Genomic DNA, 16,023 nt, shown 5'->3' on the forward strand with positions numbered 1-16,023 from the left:
TGGCTATAATGTTCATGAATTGATTTGACTGAATCAAATCGATTTTGCTTCAATTGTGTCTTGTATACTTCTATGAGAATATAAACAATTGTACAACAATACAACTAGTTTCATTTGAGCCATTTGAACTAGTTGTGGTTGAGATGAATAAGGTTGCTATGAAACTGCTCATATGGCTAACCTCGGTTAACTATTGTTGAGCCAACAAGGTGTACACATTTAGGTACATTTATTCATATATAAATGAAGTCACTTTTCATTTGCGTATAACAAGCTAAGTTTGATCTAACGGTTGAAAGATATTAGCTTGAGTCTGATCGGGTTTTCATCTAACGGTGAATATTGAATGCTTTGTTACCAAGGTAATATTGATTGCGAACCATGATTTGAAGACTATATAAGGAAAACTCTAGCAACTGGGAAACCTAATCCCCACACCTCATGTGTGATACTAGTTGCGACTAGAGTCGATTCTACTTTAACCTAGGTTTTTCTAAAACCATTATAGTTTAACGACTTAAAGATTTCATTGGGATTGTGAAGCCAGACCCAACTATTTTCTCTGTAGTTGCATGTTCTGATCTTGTTGTATTCTATCGTATTGAGTACTATCTTGTCTAAGATTTGCTCGAGATTTAATCTCCGATAGGCAAGATAAAAAGTAGTCACAAACATATTCGTTTCATTGTTTGTGATTCCACAATATCTTGTTTTGCTACCATACGATTAAGATTATTGTGAGGTGATTGATATTACTAGACTGTTCTTCGGGAATATAAGTCCGGTGTATCAATTGGTTCCTGTTCACCTTGATTTATCAGAATACAGAACAAAACTTATAGGTATTCCTGTGGGAGACAGATTTATTTATTCAGTAGACTTTTCTGTGTGAGACAGATTGGTTTATCAAGTCTTCTGTTAGAGCACTGCTCGGTCGAACTCGCATGCGTTGATATCTCAAGCATGTTTGTATAGCTATTTTTAATTTGGGTAAACAAAACTCACCCTGTTACATGTTATGTGTGACTTTCATCTTCAATTCTTCATCCAACAACTTTCTTCCCCCTCTCTCAGATTCTTATAATACCAACCCCTAACTAGTTCTCTAAAACGGTGAATTTTCTGCTAGTATTTTTTCCCTCATGAGTGTTCAACATTTATGCGTATAAATGCTTTTGTGTCCAATCAACTCAAAGGAACCAAAATCTAAAGTAACGAAAAAACAATTCTTAAATCTAATATCACCATCTGTACTATTAGCACATGTGTATTGTTCTATTGATCACTGATGGTATTATTCAAATGATCTACTAACACATCTGTAATATTTTGTGACCTAATATCACTAGAATCAGAAATTATCTTTTTCTTTTTATACTTAATTTTCCTATTGATCCGATGCAAACAGTTTATATGAATTAGAATGGAGATAATAAGGGAATATATAATTGGGATCTCATTGTAACTAATTAGGTTTTCACTGTAATCAATTTTTCTCATATTTATAATTTTCATTAATGGATTATTTTTCTGACCACACACTCTCATAAAAGTAAATTTATTTATATCTTTAAGCTCGATGAAAATAGTCATTTTACAATTAATTTCTGACTAATTGTGGAAAATAAGAGAGTGGGTTATGTTTACCTGATTTAAATGGAGTTATACAAAATTTGGTTTGTGCAGTTCGGATGGAAATTAGGAAAAATGGGGATTGAAAATAGGTAAAACCAAAGTGATCATGAACATCAACTCGTTGGGAGTGGAATCGGTCACTTGTATCTTAGATCTTATTTCTTTGTCATGTTAGCTAAGATCTAATGCAATATTTGGTAAAAGTATAGCTAGCGTGTTAAGAGTACAATTCTCATAATATCATCTTGAGATACCTAACTTTGAATATCTTTTCTTGGTCATTTTTGACTTACCATGATGGTGACTATTCATATCAATATTCGATATATCATGATGCTAGATTTTAAAATAAGTTAGCAGCGGGGACTATTTCCCTTTGAGGAAAATATTTAGACTAACAAGAGTTAAAATTTCTAAATATTTGTGTTTTTAACCCGTTTTTATTTTCATACGCCCCTAGCAAGGTTTTGTTTCCTCTTAGTCAAGTTTCTGGATCGCCCCGCCTTTACTTCATGAGAAGAAAAAAGAAGGTAAAAATAGTTTATTGGTTTTTTCTTATGTTTACCAATGTATTAGCTAAAAATATAATTACACATCTCGAACCATTAATATGCTATAGATCATCAAATTAAAACAACCATGCAGATAACACATATATAATAGTAACAACACTCGTGGTTTACTTTATGTGGTTCAGCATGATTACATACATCCATGCGAGAGAAATATTTGTTCTTATTAAATGATCTATCTTGCACGACCTTGCGGGATGAATCCCACTCAAGCGTCTTCTAATACGTTGGATAATCTAATAAACGATTGGATTCACATTGAGTATAGGACCCACCACTTTCCCAAAAGAGTTCAAGGCTTCCAGATCTGGATTTTAGATGTGGGACGTAATGATCTAACGGTTTAGAAGCTGCTTGAGTGGGAAGGCATACCTCAAAGTAGCGAGGGATAGCACTGCTTTTAAATGAAATGGTTACCAAGATCTAGGGCTAAATTATTTTCTCTCAAGAACACTCTTAATCTTTCCCGATTCTTATTTCTCGCTAAAAGAACTTAAATTTTCCATCATAGCTTAGTCATGTATTTATAGACAAGAGTATCGATAGAACCAAAATTAGAGTGTTGAACATGTGTATCCGAATTGTTGTGTCCTCCTCGTTGTTCCCCGATAATTTTCTTGCTGCGACTCGTTGCCTTCCTTGATGTGACCCGATGTAGATCTCATCTCACAAGCCTTCAAGTGAGCGGGTCCCGTCTCATTCTGGTTCTTTGTTTGCCTCTTCTGTCCTTTATCAGTAACATTAACTGCCTTGTCCCCTTTTTCAAGCTCGGACACTGATCTTCTCAATTACTTTCCTCATGCCACCATCTCAGTCAGATACGGTAGATATCTTGATTACAACATTGGACTCGCGAATTAGATCTGATACTTTATCTTGTCTTGGTTCTATAGCCTGGGTTTTAGTATATCTCCACATGTCGCTTAGATATTTTCACCACTACAACATTTTGTTTTTGAGCTTTTATTCTTTCTTTTTCCTTTTCTTTGGGCGATGGGTGACTGAACCCTTCGTTGTTTTCCTTTATTTATTTATTTTTGAGCAGGTTTCCTTTATTGTACTGATTGTTTTACTTTTCTTTGGGTCATGGCCCATGGATGCCTAAACCCTTCATTGGTTTCTTTTATTTGTTTGTTTTTTTTAAGCAAGTTTTCCTTTTATTGTATAGATTGTTTTACTTAGGTTGAGTACCTCTTTTTCCATGAATATTTCCACCAAAACTATTTTAAAAATCATGAATGGGTCCTAGTTTATATGAAATGTGTGCTTATAAATATACTTATCCACTGGAGTGATGTTAAACTTGATACTTCTTGCTTCCAAAGAACAAACAAAATTGGTACTTTAACATTTCAGAGGTGATTTCTCTCTAAGATAATCTCCATACACCACCTGATTTCAATAATCAAGAATTATCATGATTACAAAATGCACAAATCATCAATGATGCACTTCTTTGATATATTCTGCGTCATATATATATATTATAAGAGCTTCTCTAATGGTGTTGTGTGTGATTCCTAGGTGGCAACACATTTAGACATTTTCATTCCAATTTTTCCTTAAGTTTAGGTGAAAAAAAGAAATCATCTCCAACGGTGTTGCTTGTGATCCTTTTTTCAATAAATGTGAATTTTATTTTTAGTAATTTAAATATTTTATTAGAACTAAATTTGGTTATTTTGTATATTAGAATTAATTTTAGTGAATTAAAAGCTTACTAAGATAACTAAATTTGGTTATTTTGTCAAGTTTTAGACATTCACTTTGACAATGTTTAACAAAAACTAAGCCATGTCATTTTCATATGGATTTAAGAAGTTGGGGTTGGAGAAAAATTTTAAGAAAAATGAATGTCTATCCTATATGGATTTAAACATTTATCTTCACATACATTCTATTGGAGAAGCTCTAAGGGGTAGTTTGGACTTTGGAGCCACTTTTACGGCCTCATAAAATGTTGTAGTTTTTGACACTTCGAATGAATAGAAACCGCGTCAGGAACTATATAATATTTATCCGTTCACCCTTGCTACCTCACACAGTATTATATTGCAAAATCTCGCCTTTATATTTGGTTTCAGTCGACTATGGTTATGCTATGTCACGATTGATGTGTTCTTTGTTGACTTGTATGCCAAACGATCATCATCCATACATCCAAACGTCCAAATGTGATAAGCCCTTATAGGTCACATTTGGTGCAGATATCACGACCCACAATTTTATTCGTGAATCGCGGAAATTCTAGATGATATGATTCAGACATGTGTAGGTGACATGACAATCACAAAGACAGGAGCAATAATCTCGCTTCTGGATTTTAGTATATCACATCATCTGGTCCATCCAATCCAGATTAGTGGGTCCCACCCTAATCTTATATTCTCGACTAAGAAAAGAAACAAAAAATACGTAAATTCTCACAAAAGTTAAGGGTAATTAGGACATTATGTACCACCATTGTCCACTCCAAGAAAACTACTTAAAGAAGGGGTGACTCTCTCTTCCCGATCATTATCCGTTTTCTATCATTACAGAACGCCTATTTGTTCAAGTTGTAAGATTACAAGTTTATTGATCAAGAAACCCTTTCAAAGAAGAAAAAATGTTGGCAATATTTGATAAAAATGTGGCTAAAAGCCCAGAAGAATTGAAAAGTCCTCATACAGATTCATCAGTTTCTGCAGTGAAAGATGGATCACTGGTTAAACATTTTTCATCTGTTCATCCTAGTACTATCAATATTAATCTTGGTGGTGGTTCTGGTTCTATGGCTTATTCCACTGATAAACAAAACCCTCTTCTTCCAAGGTATATACCGTATAACCCCAGATCTATGCATTCTTGTTTTGGTTTTTTAATCCTGAAATTTCTGTGTTGAATTTTATAATTTTTCTGGTTTTTTTCTTGGTTTTTAATTTTTCTTGCACCCATGTTGATGTATTTTAAGGATCAAAGAAACACAAGTTGAAATAACTACGAAAAAGAAGAAAAGATTGATAAATCATGATCAGATAAAAAGAAAAGAAAAGTCAATGCACATTGACCATGGTGATCACGTTTAATAAAAATGGACATGGCCCCTTGTTTTAAGTTACATTATCTTGTTTGAACACATGAAAACAAAGTTATTTGTTTCTTTGCTAATCTCTAAATAGCGGGTTTTCTTTATATTATCTTGTTAGATCTGGAAATGTCAATGGTAGAAACTTAGAGTTCTGTTGGGATCCAATGAGCATGAACTAGTTTGATATAGGATCTCAGATTTTGTTTTAGTGTGATATATTGAGTAAACATGGTGATGAATTTATATTTGTTGTTTGTCCTGTACCAGGTTATTTGGGGTTGTCGATGACATATTCTGTTTGTTCCAAGGGCACATTGAAAACATTGCTACACTCAAGCAACAATATGGACTTAACAAGACTGCCAATGAAGTGATCATTGTCATAGAAGCTTACCGGACTTTGAGAGACAGAGGTCCTTACCCTGCTAACCAAGTTGTCAGAGATTTGCATGGAAAATTTGCTTTTGTCCTCTTTGACAGCTCTAACAAATCCACCTTCATTGCTTGTGTAAGAACTTTTGTTAAGTCTTGTCAATGTTCCATTTCAATTCACAATATTCTTTCATAATTCTGCAACAACGTTAATCTTTTGTATCTTGGTTGATGACTGTGGTTTTCAATTAGGATTGAGATGACCATCCTTAAACAACGTGAATTGCCTAAGTTGACTCCCCATTGAACTGTAGTTGTTAAACTGTGATCACATTAATACATTAAATTGAGATTCATTTTGCTGTTTGAAATTCAGGATGCTGATGGGAGCGTTCCATTCTTCTGGGGAACTGACTCTGAAGAGAATGTTGTGCTATCTGATGATGCCGAGGTTGTTAAGACGGCTTGTGGCAAATCATTTGCACCATTCCCAAAAGGTATACATAATACAGTATTTCTGTTACATTTTGATCAAAACATTTTGAGGCCAGAGCAAAAAAAAATCATTTTCTCACCATGTCATGGGTTCCTTTTCTCAGCTTGTTTCTTCACAACCTCGGGAGGCTTAAGGAGTTTTGAGCACCCACTGAATGAGTTGAAGGCAATGCCAAGGGTGGACAGTTCTGGTGAGGTTTGTGGAGCAACTTTCAAAGTTGATGCTGAATCAAAGAAGGAAGCTGGCATGCCTAGAGTCGGGAGTGCTGCAAACTGGTCCTCACACTACTGATCTTACAAGGCTGTGCTATTATTTTGCCGTCTCTCAGTAGTTACTTCTAAGTTGGAAGACAGTTTACTTCAATTATGGATACAGACTTCTATGCTTAGTTATAGTATGCTTTAAACTTTTAACAGTGACATTGTACCTAATGAAGTATTTGATGGCACTAGTTTTCATGTTATTGAGTATTGGTCTTTGTCCATTGAAAACTATTACAATTAGCTGCATTTTATGAGACTCTGCAGCATAATGATGTGGAAGAGTTCTTCCTTGTTCAAACTAAATCTGATTACATCAGATTTTTCTTTTCTTCAATAAATATGTTTGAGCATTTGAGTTTTAGTTTCAAGGGTTGCAATTCTGTACAACTGCTAAAAGCACAAAATTTAGGTCACACATGTCTTGTCTTGTGGTGTGATTTGTTATGACATGCTACTTGCAGTTTCCTCATCTCAAGGATCTGTTACATGATTAAAACAATTTTGTTTTCGAATAGCTCCTTCATTGACATCCTCTAAACCTTATAACTTCATTGCTGTCTCAAAGACCTTGGCTAAAACCTGAGCTTCTTTAGTTATAAACTTCACTGCTTTCAGAAAGATCTTTGTTTACAATTTTGAAATTTTAACTGTAAAAACCTGAGCTTTTAAGGACAATTCACAAAAGAAAGAACATATATATATTTCCAGTAAACAGGTGCCTCTTTACCAAATGCAGTCTACTACTATATCTTTTTGCATGGACGCAACAAGCCAGCTACCATCAAAATAATGAAAACCCTTGCATCTGTTTGAAACCACTACAATGGATAATAGATAGAAGGGAAAGATGCTACGACTTGCATCCATTACATTTCTAATATATGCTTAAAGCCTAAACACAATACTGGCAGAGAAGAAAGTGGGGAATATTTAGTAATTCTATGTAATTTAACCAATTGATGTTGAGCTAAAATAAACAGTGTAGCTCTTCAGTCCTTGGCATCTGCGATTCCACCTGCTGTTATCTGAAAAATGTGATTTTCAGTCAAGGAGAAGCCTGACAATAAACACACAGTCCTGCAGAAAATACTTTGTTTATCTTTTCGTTAAGCTATGTGCATAAAAGTATTATCATAATCCAATTTTACGACAGGATCATGAGATTATATATATGCAGTTCACTATGATGTGTGATGTTAAGTAAAGGATATAGCTTCTGCTTCTGGTAGGTTAGGGGCATCGAACACCTTGCAGACACGTTGCTCGCCTTTGCCTTTCCTAAACATCAACCTAATAGTTGCTGCATGAGCCAGTACATGCCCTCCGGCAGGTTTCTTTGGATCTGAGATGAATACACCTCCTGCTGGATCAGCTATAACTGAAATCATCCAATATACATATCATTAGTAGCTGTGTACCCATTTGCCATTAACTTGCAAGCCTAAGTTACCTAAAGCACAGTGTTAAAGTTTTTGGCTCAGTCAAAAGCAAAACATCAGATACATCCCTTAAGAGAGGGTAACTGAGTATGAAAATAGATGGATAAAGTGAACTTGGCCAAGAATGTTCTGTTGTTTTGGTGCTACCTTGGTTGGTCATGTAGACTGCAACATTGAACTCCTCAGCTATTTTTGTCAGACGTGAAAGCATCTGTGCTAGTTTTTGCTGCAGGGCCATCAAAGCAAGAGGTAAAATAAACATGCCACAAAACTGATGTATTCGTAGCAAGATAACACAGAAAAGATGAAGTTACCTGGCGCTCAGCAAGCTCCCCTCGACCAGTGAAATCAACTCGAAATAGAGCTATGATCGAATCAACAATCTGCCATGAGACAGTCCAACCAAGACGTGTAAAATCATCTGAATTGATTTGGAAACAGTACAATACAAGAAAAGATTAAGAGTAAGCGACTTACTAATAATCTGAAAGGTTCCTCGGACATTTTTGCAGCCAATCCAAGTAGAAGGTTGTACTGGTGCTCATAAGTATAAGCACGCGCATATACAATCTACCAACATCATTTACAACCAAAACAAAAACCATCATTAAATTTACAATGTTTAGAATTTCAACAGTATGCAATTATCAGTTCACGGTTGGGAGTTAAAGCAAATTTGACTACACTTACATTGTCCAGTACAGCTCCAGCATCCATACCAAACCTCTCAGCAATGGGTATAATACGATCAGGACGACTGTAAGTTTATAACGCTCAGGAAATAACTAGCAAACGGAATTGGTGGTACAAAAAGAATAGAACAAGGATTAGAAGCAAAATAGGGATGATAAAAAGGATACAAAGTTCCTTCAGTGTCGATGTAAGCAACTTTCCCATTTCCTCCATGCATGTTAATGGGAAGCTGTAAAACATTTGGTATTGAGAAAGGATTAGGCCAAAACAAGAGGAAGTACAAAATGCTCTAAACTGAAATGATTCAGAAAAAGAAACCTGTGTTGTAACACATAGTGTATGAGCTAGCTGAGTTTTGCCTGATCTGCAGCATGTAAGCAATCATGGTTCAGTTTATTAACCCATACGAGTAGAAGATATAACACACGCTGAACCAGTAGTTTTTTCTTACCTGAACTCTCCAAAAGCTTCTGTAATACAGGAGGTTTCAATTCCACCTTAAGAACATCAAAAATGAACTAATTAAAAAATCACCCATCAAAATTAAAGGATTAGTTAACAAAAAAGATTAGACAATTACCGCCTAGAAGTTCATCTAGGGCAGAGCTTCCACTAGTGATTTTGATAACCTGCTTCCTCTGTTAACAACAAAAAATCTCAACGATTCAGATATTTAAACAAATTGATGACTAGCCTTTCCCAAATTTCAATAAAATTTACCTAAAAGGATTTCAACAAATATCAATCAAGTGAAAAATATATAGAGGATCTTACCTTAAGCAAAGCATCACTTCCAGTAATGTAACCAAAATTCTGAGTAAGACAACAATGAAGGTAACGTGGAACTAGGTAAAAGAAAGCAATACTAGATTGCTATAAGCAAGAAGAGAAGAGAATTCAAGCAAGAAGAGAAAGATAAGTTTTGTGTTTAATAATTTGATTGAGTAATAGATAGCTCTTACAAGACTTAATCTAGCCTTTATATAGGCTTGAAGAATAACTAAACTAGGAAACAGAAAACTAAAAAGAAATCTAAAAGAATCCTAAAAATAAGAAAGACTGAAACTAGGAAACCATGGAAGCCAAACCTCTAAGCGGAATCTTCTGGAATTGTAGTATGCCCTGCATCAGTCCCCCCTTCTAGAGTAAAGCTCGTCCTCGAGTTGTCCAAACAAACCAGAAGTTCATTGTCACCATGAAACGTAAAAATCTCTTGAACATTAAATGTGTTGGAGATCTTCCAATCATTTGGTAGATCAATAACATAAGCATTATCATTGATCTTCTTTAAAACCTTGAAAGGACCATATTTCTTCATCTTGGATTTGTTATAAGTACCCACTGGAAATCTCTCTTTTCTTAGATGTATCATCACGAGCTCCCCTTCCTTGAAGGTTTTAAACCTCTTGTGTTTATCAGCATCCTCTTTATATTTAGAATTGGACTTCTCCAGTTTAGATTTTACTTCATTATGTAATTCAGTTGCTTTGTCTACAAAAGAGTCGGCTGCAGTGTTTGTACTCTGTGTGGTGGGTAAGGCTACCAAATCAAGAGTATGATTAGGTACTTTAGAGTACACAATCTCAAATGGAGTTTTCCCAGTAGAACGATTCACAGAAGTGTTGAAAGAGAATTCCATATGTGGCAATAACACATCCCACTGCTTACTATTATCCAGGCACTTAGCTCTAATCAAATTCCCAAGTGATCTATTAACAACCTCAGTCTGTCCATCAGTTTGCGGATGTGAAGTCGTGCTGAATTGTAGAACTGAGCCTAAGCGCATCCATAAACTTTTCCATAAATAACTCAAAAATTTGGTATCTCTGTCAGAAGTGATAGACTTTGGAACCCCATGCAATCTTACTACTTCTTTAAAGAACAAAGAAGCAACATTAGAAGCGTCATTTGATTTCTTACAAGCCACGAAGTGAGCCATTTTAGAGTAACGATCAACTACGACCATAACAGAATCATTACCTCTAGCAGTACGAGGTAAACCAAGTATAAAATCCATACTTATATCAACCCAAGGTGCATCAGGAACTGGTAAAGGAGTATACAACCCGGTATTTTAAATTGTACCCTTTGCTCTCTGACAGACCATGCATTTTTGTACGAACTTTTGTACATCACGTTTCAAAGATGGCCAGAAATATCTTTCTTCAATCAGGGAAATGGTTTTATCTCTCCCAAAATGACCACCAAGACCACTGCCATGTAATTCTCGCATAAGATGTAAACGTAAAGACCCTTGAGGAATACATAATCTATTCCCTTTAAAAAGAAAACCTTCTTGTATAAGAAATTTATCAACCCCATGAGTTTGAGAACTGCATTGATCCCATAGTTTGCCAAAATCTTCATCTTCTGGATAAATTTCTTTGATATAGTCAAATGCATAACTCTCATTACGAATTGTAGTTAATAGATGACTTCTTCTACTTAAGGCATCATCAACTTGATTCAATTTGCCACTTTTATGTCTCACGGAGAAAGTGTATTTGTTGAGTGTGGAAAGCCATCGATCATGCATTCTGTTAACTTTAGCAGAAGTATTCAAAAACTTCAAAGCATGGTTGTCAGTGTTGACAACAAATTCCCCATGTATAAGATAAGTATGCCACTACTTAAGAGATTGAACAAGATCCAATAACTCTAATTCATATGTAGACCATTTCTTTTGTGCATCTGAATTCTTCTCACTGTAATATGCAATTTGATGACCCTCCTGTGATAATACTACACCAATACCAACAACAGATGCATCACAATCTATTTCAAAAGGCTTGTTGAAATTCGGAAGTGCAAGAATTGGTGCCGTACATAGCTTTTCTTTAAGAAGAATAAAGCTTTTATCCATTGCTTCCGTCCACTCAAACTTCTCCTTCTTGAGACAGTCCGTCAAAGGTGCAGAAATAGAGCTAAAGTTCTTCACAAATCTTCGATAGAAAGAAGCCAAACCATGAAAACTACGAACATCACGAATAGAAGTAGGAACTGGCCAATCTTCAATTGCTTGAACTTTAGGATCGACATGAATACCATCAGTAGAAATCACATATCCCAAAAATGTTACCGAAGAAGCCATGAAGGTACACTTCTTCAAATTAACATATAAAGAGTTGTCAGCAAGAACTTGAAACACTTGTGAAAGATGTTGGAGGTGTTCTGGCTCACTGCGACTAAAAATTAGTATGTCATCAAAATAGACAATAACAAATTTACTGAGAAAGGGTTGGAGAACTTGATTCATAAGTCGCATAAAAGTACTAGGTGCATTAGATAACCCAAATGGCATGACCAACCATTCATATAAACCTTCACGTGTCTTGAATGCTGTTTTCCACTCATCTCCACCTCGAATGCGTATTTGGTGGTAACCACTGCGTAAATCCAACTTAGTAAAAATAATAGAGCCCGACAGTAAATCAATCATATCATCAATACGCGGGATCGGAAATCTATAAGGAATGGTGATGCGATTTAATGCTCTGCAATCGATACACATCCTCCATCCATTGTCTTTTTTACTAACCAAGAAGGCAGGACTGGCACAAGGACTGTTGCTAGGTCGTATCAAACCCTTTGTAAGCAAATCATTTACCTGTCCCTGTAATATCTCATGCTCAGCAGGACTCAAGCGATAGTGTGCTTGGTTTGGTAAAGAGGCTCCAGGAATAAAATCGATGCAGTGTTGAATATTCCGTAAAGGAGGTAATGCAGTTGGTAGTTCATCTGGAAATAAAACATTATATTGAAATAATAAGGGCTTCACCTTTGCAGGCAACTCAATCATAGGCTTAGAATCTTCATGGGAATGTAAAGAATGTTGTGGGTGCAAAGAACGAATAACAGTGGCTACGACAGCATCAGTCTGCGCACAAGAGTTTGAAGTGGAATTGGATGGACTAAGAACCTTGGTTTTCCCATTATGAACAAAAGTGTAAGTATTCTCGAATCCATTGTGAACCGCGTGAAGATCGTATTGCCAAGGTCTGCCAAGAAGAAGATGGGTTGCCGTCATATTAATGACATCACATAGAACTGTGTCTTCATAACCCTCAAAAGAGAATGACACATAACACTGAAGAGTAATCTTCTGTGTGCTAGAGGCATTAACCCATCCTACAGTGTAAGGTTCTGGATGAGAAGTTACTGGTAGTTCAAGCTTCTTAACTACGTGATCAGCAATATAATTATCCACACTGCCACTATCAATTATCATCTTGCAGATTTTACCCCCAATATAACATTGATTTAAAATACTGTGTCTCTGAGACTTGCATTGTTGAGTAAGAAATAATGGACGAATCATCCCAACAAACTCGTCGTCATCACCAGGTGAGTCTTCATCTTCGAACTCATTAAGCGCACCAGTGACTTCATTAATGAACTGAGGTTCACCAATCAAAGCATTGAATTTCCGACAATCACTAGAAGTGTGCCCCGATTGCTGACATTTATTGCACTTATCTCCACGAAATTTTGTATAAGCATTATTAGCTCGCTGTTGCGGTGGAAATTGTTGTTGCCTGTTATGAAACCGATTCCCTGTAGTAGGAGGAGTTGGTTGCAGAGAGTGAGACTGCTGACCCGGCTGAAGATCAACTGGATTGGCTAAGATAGGTGTAGCCAGAGGTGGAGTATAAGGCACAATATGGCTAGGTTGTCGATGTGAATGGCTAACATCATCATAAGGAGGCCTGGGAATATTCAAAACAGTATCTGGAGAAAAGTTTTGAGATGAATTGGTACCCCTGTAAGTATTTTGATAACGCCCTTGTCTGGATGGATAAATCCTAGAAGAACGAATAAGACGATTTTCTATCTTAATAGCTTGCTGCAAGCTTCGACCATAGTAAAAACTGAATGAGTCATACCATTTTGTATTAATCTATTCAGTCCCTCAATGAATCTTGCAACTAACTGTTCTTCAGATTCTTTGAGTTGATTTCGTGCGACCAAATTATAAAAATCTGACACATATTCTTCAACAGTTCGTGCCCCCTGCTGAATGTTTTGTAATTTGATGAAAAGTTGCTGCATAAAGTCTCTAGGTAAGAACTTATCCCTGATCAAAGTTTTCATACGTTTCCAAGTACGTATTTTCGGTTTGTTAGCGTTTCTACGATCATCACAGATCTTATCCCACCAAGCTGCAGCTCCTCCTTTGAGTTTGTATGTCACAAGTTTAACCTTAGAATCTTCAGGGATTTCCATGAATTCGAAAAAAGCTTCTACCTCAAAGAACCAATCAGTTAGTTCTTCAATACGAAAATATCCAGAGAAGTTGGGAATATCAGCTTTTAGTTTATATTCTGGTAAAGAACTGTAAGGGTTGTGACCAGTTTTTAAACGTCGTTCTTCAATCCAATTCTTTTCTAGATCGTTCTCACGTTCATCTTCATCATCACTGTCAAGTGCAGGAGAAACTATCTTCTTCTTTGAATGACCTATGAAACCTTCATACGGTTTCTTAATGTTTAAAGTACGCAATACATCTTCAGGTACTTCATCATTCTGTAAAAACTGAAGTATATCTTCTTTAGTTTTTCCTTCTAAGTCTACAAGCTCCGGCATATCCAAATCTAGATTTATATGTTTTGCAACCTTCAAAAGTTGATTCTGCATGGTTTCAAGCTTGGTATCTCTTAACCCTAATTTGTCCTCCATGGACTTCTCAAGAGCTTCAGTAATGTTTTTTGCCAAAATCTCGGTATGAGATTTGATGAGAGCTTCGATTGCTGCTAGAGTAACTGGTTGAGCAGTCATATTTTTTTTTTTTGTATACGAAAAGGAACTAAAAAAGGACTGAAAGGTGTTGCGGAAGCGATGTAAAGGATCAAGTTATAGGATGAAAACCTAAAACTAAGCGGTTGATACCAACTAATGTGGAACAAGGTAAAAGAAAGCAATACTAGATTGCTATAAGCAAGAAGAGAAGAGAATTCAAGCAAGAAGAGAAAGATAAGTTTTGTGTTTAATAATTTGATTGAGTAATAGATAGCTCTTACAAGACTTAATCTAGCCTTTATATAGGCTTGAAGAATAACTAAACTAGGAAACAGAAAACTAAAAGGAAATCTAAAAGAATCCTAAAAATAAGAAAGACTGAAACTAGGAAACCATGGAAGCCAAACCTCTAAGCGGAATCTTCTGGAATTGTAGTATGCCCTGCATCAGAAGGATCCAATATTTAGAAATGAACAAAACGAATGGAAAGTCACACAATCAACGAATCCAAGATCCGGAGTAGTTTAGGTAGATGATTTGAATACTTACAACTATTTTCTCGGCTGCTTCACAGATTTTATCGACTTTAGCTTCTGATAATCCTTTGATACCAGTTAAATTCTATACAGAAAAAGAGAAAATCAATTAAAATTTTGATAACACCAGGACATTCTCAAGAACTCAGGATTCAAAATCATAGCGTGAGTTTTACCTTTTTGGTATGCATCATCAATCCATTGCAGGTGTAGATTCCTGCATCTTGAAGCTTCTTAATGTCTCCAGCGTTGATTCCTTGAGCGATTACTGTGGAAGAATAAGAAGATTATGTACCTTAGAAATAAATTTGAAAATCGATGAAAAAAACACGGAGTAAGTGAGGATCTATATGGATTTACACAATTCAAGCGAGATTTTACATCTGAATCTGATTAACTTCCTTTCACATTGAAATCAAATTGAAACGCCAGTGAAATTTCACAGAAACCGTACTAAAACGAATTGAATACGATTAAACAACATAGATCTAGCTTGTATCATCAGAGAAATCAAAACTATAAAGACATCACGTTAAAATCGCATCTATCAGCAAATCAAAGAAGAAATTCAAACAAAAACAACGAAATTAAGATAAAACTGCTCTAAATAACCACATCAAAACTAGGATGAACTCAAAATGTTAAAACTAAATTCCGAAACTCAGAGAGGAAAGTTTACACTTATCAATCGCTTCAAACAAATCTTCTTCATCTTCCATATCATCTCTCTCGATGAGATGTAACTGACCTTCTCCTTCAGATCTACACCTCCACAAACACAAAAATTCAAAAACATTTAGTTTTTCTTCAAATCCACCACCAACGCCTGAAAGGACAAAGAAAAAGAAATGAAGAAAAGATGAAGAACTCACTTTAGATCGATCATCTTGAGTCTCGTTTGAAGAAACTTTGAAGAACTCTCTGAGTTTTTTGAGCGGGAAATTAGAGCCTGGAAAGAATTTGAATTTCAAAATTCGAAATGCCTGTGAAATAAAATGAGGTGTTGTATCAATCTGTGGGTATTTATACAGGTGGATTTGCAAGGCGGTTTAGATATGTGGGTCCCGTTTGTGTTTGGTAGGGAAGAAAGAAAAGGTTGTTCTTGTTTTTCGTATTGGGTTTCAGTAGAACCGAGACAAGGAACCATTACAACGCAGCTAATCAAAACTGTCCTGAAGTAACCTGACTAGGGCTGCACAACGGGTAGGGTG

At 35.8% G+C, this 16,023-nt stretch overlaps 2 protein-coding genes across 2 annotated transcripts; one reads left to right on the top strand and one right to left on the bottom strand.

The window, feature by feature from the left end:
• The first annotated feature begins 4,713 nt into the window (after window positions 1-4,713).
• LOC113347175 (stem-specific protein TSJT1-like) lies at window positions 4,714-6,769 on the top strand. Its single transcript, XM_026590778.1, has 4 exons — window positions 4,714-5,021; window positions 5,545-5,785; window positions 6,026-6,146; window positions 6,249-6,769. The coding sequence occupies exons 1-4, from the start codon at window positions 4,816-4,818 to the stop codon at window positions 6,434-6,436; spliced, it is 756 nt and encodes a 251-aa protein (XP_026446563.1). The 5' UTR covers window positions 4,714-4,815; the 3' UTR covers window positions 6,437-6,769.
• Window positions 6,770-7,071: 302 nt separating this feature from the next.
• On the bottom strand, window positions 7,072-15,710 carry LOC113353056 (meiotic recombination protein DMC1 homolog). Its single transcript, XM_026596775.1, has 15 exons — window positions 15,685-15,710; window positions 15,492-15,574; window positions 14,989-15,080; window positions 14,826-14,897; window positions 9,315-9,353; window positions 9,121-9,178; window positions 8,992-9,037; window positions 8,859-8,904; window positions 8,708-8,769; window positions 8,538-8,604; window positions 8,325-8,417; window positions 8,162-8,230; window positions 7,995-8,073; window positions 7,620-7,786; window positions 7,072-7,442 (listed from the first exon to the last, which is right to left on the bottom strand). Exons 1-15 carry the CDS (start codon window positions 15,696-15,698, stop codon window positions 7,398-7,400), a joined length of 1,032 nt encoding a protein of 343 aa, XP_026452560.1. The 5' UTR covers window positions 15,699-15,710; the 3' UTR covers window positions 7,072-7,397.
• Window positions 15,711-16,023: the final 313 nt, after the last annotated feature.

The sequence above is a fragment of the Papaver somniferum genome, chromosome 2, assembly GCF_003573695.1.
Source record: "Papaver somniferum cultivar HN1 chromosome 2, ASM357369v1, whole genome shotgun sequence".
In the NCBI taxonomy this organism is placed as follows: domain Eukaryota; kingdom Viridiplantae; phylum Streptophyta; class Magnoliopsida; order Ranunculales; family Papaveraceae; genus Papaver; species Papaver somniferum.